The sequence below is a fragment of the Aplysia californica genome, unplaced genomic scaffold, assembly GCF_000002075.1.
Source record: "Aplysia californica isolate F4 #8 unplaced genomic scaffold, AplCal3.0 scaffold00042, whole genome shotgun sequence".
In the NCBI taxonomy this organism is placed as follows: domain Eukaryota; kingdom Metazoa; phylum Mollusca; class Gastropoda; order Aplysiida; family Aplysiidae; genus Aplysia; species Aplysia californica.
This window is the reverse complement of record NW_004797312.1, coordinates 1,826,226-1,837,514: the sequence shown is the minus strand read 5'-3', so window position 1 is coordinate 1,837,514 and position 11,289 is coordinate 1,826,226. Positions and strand designations below refer to the sequence as shown.

The 11,289-nt window shown below is 42.1% G+C and overlaps 1 protein-coding gene across 1 annotated transcript in view; it reads left to right on the top strand.

The window, feature by feature from the left end:
- The window catches only part of LOC101860553 (mucin-17), a gene marked incomplete in the record, with an annotated part of 42,335 nt that extends 31,046 nt beyond the window's left edge, over nt 1-11,289 (top strand). Inside the window, 4 exon segments of the mRNA XM_013079181.1 lie at nt 268-498; nt 1,221-1,423; nt 4,224-6,492; nt 8,345-11,289. Of these exon segments, the coding sequence (XP_012934635.1) occupies nt 268-498; nt 1,221-1,423; nt 4,224-6,492; nt 8,345-8,404 (2,763 nt within the window).

Here is an 11,289-nt window from a genome sequence, read left to right as displayed (position 1 = left end):
TGTCTGTCTGTCTGTCTGTCTGTCTGTCTGTCTGTCTGTGTTTTATTTTGTTTTCGAGTGTGTAAAAGGTTGTGTGTGTGTTTGTGTGTATGTTTGTGTGTGTGTGTGTGTATGTGTGTGTGTGTGTGTGTGTGTGTGTGTGTGTGTGTGTATGTGTGTGTCTGTGTGTGTGTGTTTGTGCGTGTCTTCTTATTTTTACTCAGAATGAAGACCATCGTTCATTGTGTTATTGTCTTTTTTATAATTTTTCTATGTCATGGCAATCAGGAAAAGATTCGATTTACAAGCTACACAGGCCGGAAGAGCATGGAGGAGAACTTTGCCTACCTGCCCACGACCATCATCAACATTACCGCCTCTGGCATCCCCGTGTTCGCCCAGTGGAACTACCGGATCCTGTGTCACCCGTTATCACGTGATCTGCCTACGTCATATCTCAAACTTGTAGACGATCTGGGAGTAAGGATGGCTCGAAGGTTCACCATGGAGAGACTGAAGGTAACCAATTGTTTGTTTCTTCCTTGAAAATTTATAGAAGTCATCTAAGGTTTTTATTGTAAGGCAATTTACAAGATTTTTCTTATTTGGCCCGGTCTTAGCTCGGAGATCCTGCCTATCAAATAAACTCACAGTATAGCAGGGGATATTATACAATATCCCGTTACATTATATTTACACACTGATGAACATTTTTCCGAAACCAAATATATGAAAAGGTAATGAATGATAAGAAAAAGTGAAATGAAGTGACGGTTTCTAGTTCAGTCTTCTCATCTGAACAATTATTTCCAATACGGTAATAGATTTCTTTTCTCTTAAAGAGGATGTTGCCATCCACTAAACAAATAGACCAAGCTTCAACACCAGGTTGTATCAGTCCCGCTTTAAACACAGCACAAGGCCGAAAAGTCGGTTACAGAACTACACTTTGATCTTAGCAACACGAATAAATGGTCGCTTTTAAGGACAAGCGATTAACCCAGATTTTTGGGGGTTTCAAGAAATGTGAACCTACACCAAAAGTGAACATTGCCCTACCTGTAGGAAAAGTTTGGTTTCATTGGTGTGTATATTTGTTTGGTTATAGAGAAAACTCTCCTTGTCTTTTAAAGAAACTGAACTAGGGGCAAAAACTTTACCTCCGATTTTCTCAAAACAGCATTTTTGGGATAGCCCACTTGTGCTTAAAAGCGACTAAGTAATTATTATTTCTTGTGTAGGTATCACGAGCAGCCCGCTATAGGGTCCAGGGCCCAAAGGACCACTTGCCCAGAGCGTGGGCGGAGCTTGACCGCCTCATGTCCGAGATTCCAGGCCGAGACAACTACCCGGCCGACATTACGGACGACGCTTTTGGCACCACGTTCTACCACCCGGGGAAGGAGAATGACACAGCCATGAACGTGGGGTTCTACCACAGGAGGTGAGACTTCTTTTGTTGTTATTTATTTTACTTTTACTTTTTAATCCTATGTTGCCGTTTTAAGTGTTGAGGGCAGATGCAGTTTTCTACGGCAGGCCAGCTCTCCAGCTTTTTCAATTAGGATATTAAAATTTCTCAATGTTTCCCTTTTGTTGCTATGGTAACTTAAGGGGAGACGTACACTCCCGGAAAAAAGTTCTAAACGAATGACTTCCATTCACTTTCATGTAATTATACAATAAATTCATATTTAAATAGGATGTATTAAGGGTGAATGTGTTGACTTTTTCTGGAAAAGAATAGTCTCTATGGCGGTCATCTTGAATTTTCGAACCAATTTCTTAGCGCGGATGAATTTCATAGAAAAGACTGAAATTTCAGCCTGAAATTTGGCACCCAAGTGCAAACCTATACGGACTGTGGACCTATGAAAGGATTTAGACTTTTCTTTAAAAGTAAAAAAGTGAGCTTAAAGTCAATGGACCCCTGAGAGTCAGCAGACCAAAGATTTTTCTGAGATGGATCATTGGTATCATGCTCGACCATCTAGCGGATGGTTTTGATTCCGGGCGTCCTTGAACTCGGATCTGTTTGTAGAGTTTTCATGCCTCTCAACTCATTTAGCTCCGTTCAGTCGGAGACTGACGTTTAATTTGGAGGTCCCTTGTCCAGGGGCGAAGCGTCTATATAATCAAATAATCACTGCTTCCCTTCCTAATTTTGAAACATTGTCGCTGTCAAATTCATCCATAAACGTAAACCTCTTAAATTAAATGTCAAAAGACGTTCGTAATCAACAATGAACAGTATGCCTAACAGTCAAAACGGTTTCACAGCCACAGAAATAGCCTCCTCATCCCTCTCGGGCCACTCCATAAGCAGTCGCAAGTTTTGATTAAGTAAGCTTAAAGTGAGGCTGGAAGAGTCCACCAATATAGTTGAAGGGAACATATGCATAGCAGTCTAAGCTGTTTCATTGCCACATATACCCTGTTCACCCCTTTGGGGTCACAGTTAAAATCAATCTCAAGCCCTGATTATGTAAGCTAACTAACACTGGTCGAGTCTACCTCACAAATGTGAGGGGAACTAACTCCTAACAATCTCTTCACTGTTGCAAGTACTTGCTTTTTTTCCTCGACTTTTTACCGTCCTATAATCAGATCGTGACCTCGATTATGACACCAGCTCCTGGCCGCGGAAGGCTAACAAAAACAGCCAAATGTAAAATTTAAAAAATGATAATTGTCATGTTCTACCAAAGAGTTAGACTCAGTGGTAGATCTATAACATATAGATCTAGTACTGACGTCTCTGCTTCTTTGCTTTGTGTTTATGTATTCACATCTAAAGTTAAATTTAATTTTAGTTGGAACTGATATTTAATAAGATACTTTCCCGATTATTTTGGCGGTTGAACATATAATATGAATTCCGGATTTGTTTTCATTCACAACTCAGAGTCGCCGCCCCGAGTAAGATTCTTGTGTCATATCTACAGGCCATATCTGGTCCCGTTTCACTTTGATTACCCTGTCAAACAAGTCAGCCTTCGCCCCTACCCTTGTCTTAAATAACTTAAAGGTGTTGATAGAGGTGTTAAACCCATATACACTGAACTGAAATGGTTCAAACCTTCGAAAAACGTAACAACACGTCGTGTAATGCCTTAGTGGTGGACTTTGTTTCAGTAACAAGCGCGGGAAAAAAGACATTTCCTTTGTACAAAAGTTCAACACAAATATAGAACTAAAAGAATAAAGAAAAAATGCCCCTCTGACCCCATACAGATCGTAACGTAACATAAATGACAGCATAATACAGCGCTGGGAGTGGTGATAGAGAATGTTATTACTATTTTTGCCACTTTGCCAGCCTGAGGGAAATGGTATCTTTACCTGTGTGTGTGAGTGTGTGTATGTGTGTGTGTGTGTGTGTGTGTGTGTGTGTGTGTGTGTGTGTGTGTGTATGTGTGTTTATTTGTGTAGTGTGTATGTTTGTGTATGTGTTTATGTGTGTTAGTGAGAGAAAGAGTGTGTATGTGTGTGTGTGTGTTTGTTTGTGTATGTGTGTATGTGTATGTGTTTGTGTGTGTGTGTGAGTGAGAGAGTGTGTGTGTGCGTAAGTCTGTGTGTGTGTGTGTGTGTGTGTGTGTGTGTGTGTGTGTGTGTGTGTGTGCGTGTGTGCGTTTTAATTTGATTGCTTTGCACTATTGAAAACAATTGCCGTATTTATATGGACGTGAGCTTCAGCGGTCGATAGAAATATTCGTGGGCGTCAAGTCAAATACTGTTAATTGTATAATGTACAGTGATGTCGGTGGTAGTTTTAATTTGGAGGTCACTTGCGTGCAAATTTGAACCGAGAAAAAATAATCGTAGGTCAAAATGATGCGTTGGTTTAAGGTCACGACCAATAATTGCGTGTTAACCGATTATTCTTTAATTCATCAAATACTGTTCATTGTATAATGTAACGCGATATCGATGATAGATCTAATTTGGAGGTAAATTGGATGCGAATATGAGTCGAGGAAAAAAATCACCCCGTGACAAAAGCCCTGTGTTAATTTATGGTCACCACTAATACATGCCTGTTAACCGAATTCTCTTTTTTATAAGAATAATACCAATAAATTCTTGCACTATGTGCCGTTTGTGTGACATCTGCTGAATCATTGTATATCTGCTGTGCGCACGACATGTTAATGAAAATATTAAAGACTGGGCTGTTCTGATTTGAATTTGGTTTTTATTTTACTTATGATCTTTTTGTTTGGGTTCTTATTTTTTCAATCCAGCTACAAAGTGGGCAAGGCTGACGCGATGGGTCTGAAGTACGGTAGACGAGGCTTCAGCGACCCCAATCTATTCGTGGCAGAGACAACCCAGCCCCGCGTGGCTCCGCTGTACCTGCGGCAGTGCAAGCGTAAGGTTTGCCATGAGACCACGAAACGCATGACGTACGCCATACCGCTGGAGATCGTTTACCTCACGCCACTGCACCAGTGGAACCCTTACAACTTGACGCTCAGACCAAAAGCACAGAGGTCGGTCGTTACTGAATCCGGCAAGAGGAACGGCAAGTTCACTCCAGATAAAGCTTATAATGGGTCATATCACTCAATTTATTACCGCATTCCGACAGAGCTTTTCACTGGAAGAGAGGTGGGTAAAGACCCGGCAGACACGGTCAGAGGCTCTGTCGGCGTCCTTGACGACGAAGGCATCGTGCGACGTGTTTCCGCCTCCGGGATGCGCGTCATCCTTCCGAATATTCCCGGGGTGGGGCCACTACGCACCCGGTATCCTATCATGCCTGTGCACGGGGAGGGTGGGTCAGTGTGGAAAGAACTTAACGCTTTAAAAGACATTGTCCTACAGATGAAAACCAAACAGGCATATCTTTACGAGAAACCGATATTCCAGCAGAGAAGTTCAACTGCACCACCCACACAACCTGCAAGAAAACGGTGGCAGAAGACAACAAATCGCGGCCGGGGAACCACACCTAGAGGCTCTAGGCGGACGTCACCAACACAAACCACGCCCACTAAGGGAAGGGGGACAACTAAAAACTCAAGACGCGGACGCCCGGCTAAAGTGACAACGCCCATAACTGCTCTGGAGGCAACTCTCACTCCACCGGAGGTGGAGGACGGTGCACCTGCATTGAGTCTGGTCATGAGCACCGCCACTCTGGACCCACCAGGCGAGCACTCACACACGGTGGACCTCACAGCTGACGAGATAGACAGCTTGAAGACAGGAGGGACCGTAATCACCGTGAGCAGCGAGGACAACGGACATGCCCACAGCGTTCATGTGAAGTACTACGACGGACGCTATCACGTCGTATTGTGTGACGGCAGCCAGTTGCCATGCTGGGACGGCCACGGACCTTGCCTCATGAGGAAGATGGATAAATCGTGCCCTAAAGAAACAGTTGAGTCTGTCTCTTCTACCACCTCCACGCCTACCACTCCAAAGGTGGATAAAGACCCTGGCACTGACGGCACCCGAGTGGCAACACCGACAACGGTCAGTCTGGCTGAAGCTACAACTTCTGATCTGGCATCGAAGGCCTCAACTACCCTTGGGAGAGATTCTGTCACCAACTCTAATGATCAAGAATCATCGGTGTCAAACCCATCAACGACAACAATTACATCAACGGATACAGAGTCAAAAACAACATCCTCATCAACCCCCGGGGTTAGTTCTGGCGCGAACCCAACTATATTAATACCTTCGGTGGAAACTTTACTGGAGTCTGTGAGCCCTTCAAGAGCACATGTGAGCCCAACGACAAAATCATTATCACGTGATACATTATTCGCTTTAACTGTGAAATCACTAAGTACTCCCACGGTGACGTCAACACTTGGGAGCACAAAAGAGTCTGAAACTTCTTCAACAACAAACCTCCAACAGCTTAAATTTGGATCCGGTTTTATAATAGAATCAAATAGACATGATACTCCGACAACAGTTACAACAGAAACGACTTCCATTAAGTCCACAGACTCTATAGATTCCAAGGGACACGATACTTCGACAACAGATACTAGAACATCGACTTCCATTAAGCCCACAGATTCACCTAACCCTTGTGCACAAAGCTCAGATGTGAATTGTTCCGAGGTTTCAGTTCCACCGCTTTCCTCAGAATCCCCAGAAACTCCCACACAAAGTTCCCCGACCTCACCTACAGATTTAACTCCGTCACAAACTTCAGAACAAGCCTCACACTCAAGTTCCGGAATTGTCCCTGATCCTTCTTCCTTTCCTCCATCTTCTTCTTCTTCCTCTCCCTCTTCCTCTTCGTCTTCCTTTTCCTCTTCCACAGCCACGTCTGGAACTCCAACACCAGAGTCTGGGATGACTAACGAACTTACTTCTCAACAAGACACGAGGGGGAGACTGAATAACAACAATTTCCGTCTCCCACCTGGAACCACCTCGTTCACAGGGGTCACGCCCCCTCAATCGGGATGGAACTCTCTGTCCAATAGAATCCCTCGTAGAGAAAGGCCATCGGCAGTCAACAATCGCCAGTTCCCATCAAGGGTAAGTTATAAGTTACCTTAGCGAAACATTAACACTTCATCCGTAGAAAAAAATGGAATAGGTTTAATGCTCCTATCAACACTATTAGGTAATTTAAGAGGTGGGACCGCCGAGCTTAAAGTTCATTTCCGAAAGGACCGAGACTAATGGGAAAATAAATAATAAATAAATAATTAATAAATAAATTACACTTGTATTTGTCCCAGAAGGGCACTTTGTTTTACAATGGCAAACATACATACATAGATACATAATTATAAATGCGTACATACGTAAATACATACATGCATAAATACATACATAAATACACACTATTACACAAATACAGAACAGTTTACTAACAATGCCACTGTCGGTCGCCACTGTGCAGCGCCCTGTAATTTGAGCTAGGGTTGTCGTGTCTTGCTCAAGGACACACTCCAGTGACCACCCATCTGATCCCCGTGTCACCGACACTTGCTTGACATTTCTTGAGTCAAAACTCACTACTCACTTAGCCACTGGAGCCCCCAAATATACTTGTAAAGTGACTTTCCTAAAAACCCAACGCCGGACGCTCGAACCCCGAGCCTGCATTCTCGTGATTATGGGCCTGGTAGCCTAACCACAAGGCCACAGACGCCACGACTTTACCCATAGAGACACGATCCATTTCAGCTTTGGGGACATATTACCTCAAGGAACACCATCTTTATCTACGAGTACATTCGAACCTGCTCTAACGACCAGCTGTATGAAATAATCACCTGTACAAACGGCCACTTCCCATTTCCTCTCTTGAGTATTTTTTAACATTGTAATGACAGTGTGGAAGACGGTCATCTGCTTAAGACGGTCATTTCCTCCTTCGACATTGGATGGCGTCATAGGCAATTTTGAATGCATTCTTCTTCTTGACATCAAACGTTATTGACAGCAACTAGCACAACAGTGAAGAGTTGGGTTTTTTTATACACCTTCAAATTTAGACTACATTTGTATGATAAAGGATCAGTTTCAAAAACATACGTAGAGTATACATGATATCTTTCTTGCTCGGAACACTGGTCTTTACATCTATTTCTGTATTAGAATTATTAATGATGCTATTTCGTATATTAAGAACAACTATTTTTAAAACTATTGTGGGGGCTCTCGTGGCCTAGAGGTTAAGGTGTTGGCCTCTCATTCAAAGGTCCCGGGTTCGAATCCGGGTAGCGACAAAATAATTTTCTTCTCTAAAATTGTCTCCTTTCACCTTCTTTCCTGCTCCCTAGCAATGTTCTGTTGTCTGCTTTCATTTCCACTTTCTGCCCCCACCCCCTCACCACCTTTGCCCCCTCCTCTGGGCTCCTGACTCTTTCTGCAGTCTTTCTACTGCTACTCCTTGGCTCCTCCTTACTGCTGTCTTTCTGCCACACTCCTGATCTTCTGGTAGGGAAGATCTACACCTAGCCTTCTCGGACAAGGGCGAAAAATCTCGGAGGGCCCGTGTGCAAGTTGCGCACGTTAAAGATCCCTTGGTGGTCTAAAATCGATAAGAGTAGGCTTCGGCCACCACCCGGGCAAAATTCAAAATTTCCTACCAACTGAAAATATTAGGTGTGTCCCGCGCGCTCATATGACCTTATGCAGTTGCGAGCGCCGTAAAACACTTTACAAAAACAAAACAAACAAACAAAGCAAAAACTATTGTTCACCCTCCGCCCCCGGGCGACCATGTTAAAATATTGTTCAACCCCCTCCCCCACACGCCTGGCCACCATTAAAAATATAATTTATCCCCCCCCCCCCCAGGACACCAAAATATTTCATCCCCCCCCCCCAACCCTGCTAAAACTTGCTCTTGCATTGCTACTGTTTCTTTTCCCAGCCGTACGACACCCCGGGCACTTTCTGGAGAAATCTTTTCCGGGGCTGGACTGGTCACTGAGATGTCGTGAATGGATTGGTTACTGGGATATCGTGATTTGACTGGTCGCTGAGATGTTGTGACAAGATTGGTCAGTGAGATTGTGTTATTAGATTGGACAACGAAATGTCGTGAATGGATTGGTAGCTGAGATGTCGTGAATGGATTGGTAGCTGAGATGTCGTAAATGGATTGGCTACAGGGATGTCGCTAATGTATTGGTCTCTGACATGTCGTGAATGGATTGGTCCTTGTAATGTCGTGATTTAACCAAGTGCTGTACTTTTCGTCAACAAATCAGTTATTCATATTTTCTCTTGTTTTGGGATAAAATGTGCATTCAATGCACTTTTTTTAAACTCTTCGAGGGCGTACCGGACACTTATGTGCAAGAGCAGACCAAAGGGCATGTTGTAACATATTTCGAATTATAGGCCTAATAATCACATCAGAAACACGAATTTGCACATGATTTCATAGTAAAAAGCCCTATACTTTGCCTTTTAAAGTTTCAAGTAAAGAATGTTAAATTGAAAAGTCTCTATGAATGGCTATAAGCATAATTACGTTTCTTTTCTTAAAGTGCTCTAAAAAAGTACATTAGTGCATGTTCAAGCGTTGTTGAAAAACCAGAGTTCTTCAAAGAGTTAAAAATCTATACGTTTCATAGTAGGGCCAAGTGATAACGCTCGACTCGAGGGATGAAAAACTCACATAGAATTAAACGTCTGGTGTTTAGTGGAATTCTTATACCCAATGGGATCATAGAACAACTTTAAATGTCAACAGAACACACATCATATTTCCTCGTGCACACCCTTAAATAATATTTCACTCGCTCGTGTGACCGTGTACAGATGCGAGCGCCGTAAAGCACTTACCACAAAAAAAAAGAAGAAAAGCACCCTATCTCATCAGCGTCCTGTGATGACTTACGTCTCCTATTGGCACCGAAGACGAATCACTCCACCCCAGCCCCCCCCCCCCCCCCCCCCCCCAATCTATTTCTTTTTTCAGAAACATTTAATTTTCCTCTTCCCAACTGGTGTGATTCATATTCACGTGGAGCTTATTATGTTAAGAACACAATGTGTTTCTTTTTATCTAAACCGGTAGTGTTGAAAAAGCAGGGGTATGAAAGGTAGCCTTTCATCTGAACAGACGATTTTAGTTTGCTTTTGTGCCTGATAACAACTGCTGGTTGTCATGGTTACTATGTGTGAGATGTGCCTGTTTAGCGTCTCTCAAATGTTGTATGTACTGTAAGTTAAACAGACATTGCGTTACTCTACGTTTGTAAGATATTTGTATAGCTCTTCCTCTGCTGTTACAATGTTAATAGTGCGTTCCAATGTTGTTCTCAGGACATTCACATTGTTTTCTTGCTATATGTAATTTTAAAATCAAATTTTGAAGTTGATGTCTGTTTTGTAAAGGGACAAAATACAGAATTTCAAACTGAAATGTGAGAGATACTGCGACAGCATAAACATCCCAAGACATATCCACTTGAAAACAGTTCACTTGAAATATTTCTAATCAGATTGTTTCTGCTTTGACTTATTAAAAGACTCGGAAGTGGGAAGACACGATTGCCCACATTAACTGTATATGATTTTATTGATATAGTAGAAAACGAAAACTATTTCAATTTATGAGACAATTCTTTGAGATACTAAGATCAGACTTCGCAATCTATGGTTGTTCACTTCAGTGTTTGAAGAACTATTAGCATTGTTTGTTCATATTGTTATACTTAAGTAGAAAACTGTAAAGATAATTTTTTTAATGCCTTACCCAGAAAGAAACATTATTTATCGCACATCAAATTTTGAATCATATCAGTTTCATACAACTGACTTTTTAAAGCAGCGCCTGCCGCTGATCACGGCAATGTTATGATTTTAATATCTCCAAATGAAGGAAATATATAGACATTGTTTTTACCAAAAATCTTATCTTGCCTCAAGGTATTTACAGGTAGATTTCCAGACAGAAAAGGGTGGAGTTGGTGGCCTTGTGGTTAGGCTACCAAACTCGTAATCATTGGATTGCGGGTTCGGGGATTCGAGCGTCAGCTCGGTCCGACGTTGTGTCCTTGGGAAAGGCACTTTACCCGCAATTCAGATTTTGCTCTGTCCTTTCGGGGGTCCCGCCTTTCAAATATCCTAATAGTGTTGATAGGGGCGTTAAACGAAAACCATTAAATTTCGCCATTTTCACCAGACACAGAAAAAACATCTTTTAACAAAGATAGATAGTACGTCTGTTCGCTTTTTCAAATCAAGTTATTACATGTGCGAGCACTTATATTCTTGACTGTGCGTATTATGTACTCTGTTTTGCGCTTGCGCTCAAAAAGCGAGGATTCGATTTCCTTGCGAGAAGATATTAAATCACCAAAGACCGTCCTTCAGCTGGGCTGCATGATGTTATATTCAATTCAGTCATGTTTTGCTCTTACAGGCAGTGTCCGAAATAAACAGCTACCTCAAAAAATTGTTATCTAAACTACGTTGATGGAGTCGTAACTCATTCTGTTAGAGAGAAAGATGATTGTATCAAGTGACAAGAACAGAAAGTGCCATGGTTTCAGAATAACATAACAGGACACGTTTAATTAAATATCCCTTTGTGCATTCTTGTATGTGTTTACTTTGTTATGATTTTTGCGTAAAAGTATTGATTCTTTTGCTGTCACATTTTGATAATCGCGTTTCTTGAAAGTTATGGTATGTTAGAAACTTTTAAGGAATGATTGTTTGTTAATTGTTAGCATACATTGTACACTTACCCGCAAAATAATACACTTTCTCGCATGTGCACGTGCATGCGGATAAACATTCCTGCACACTGCACAATTACTTAGTTTATACCTCAAAAGGCTCAGACACACAAATACACCC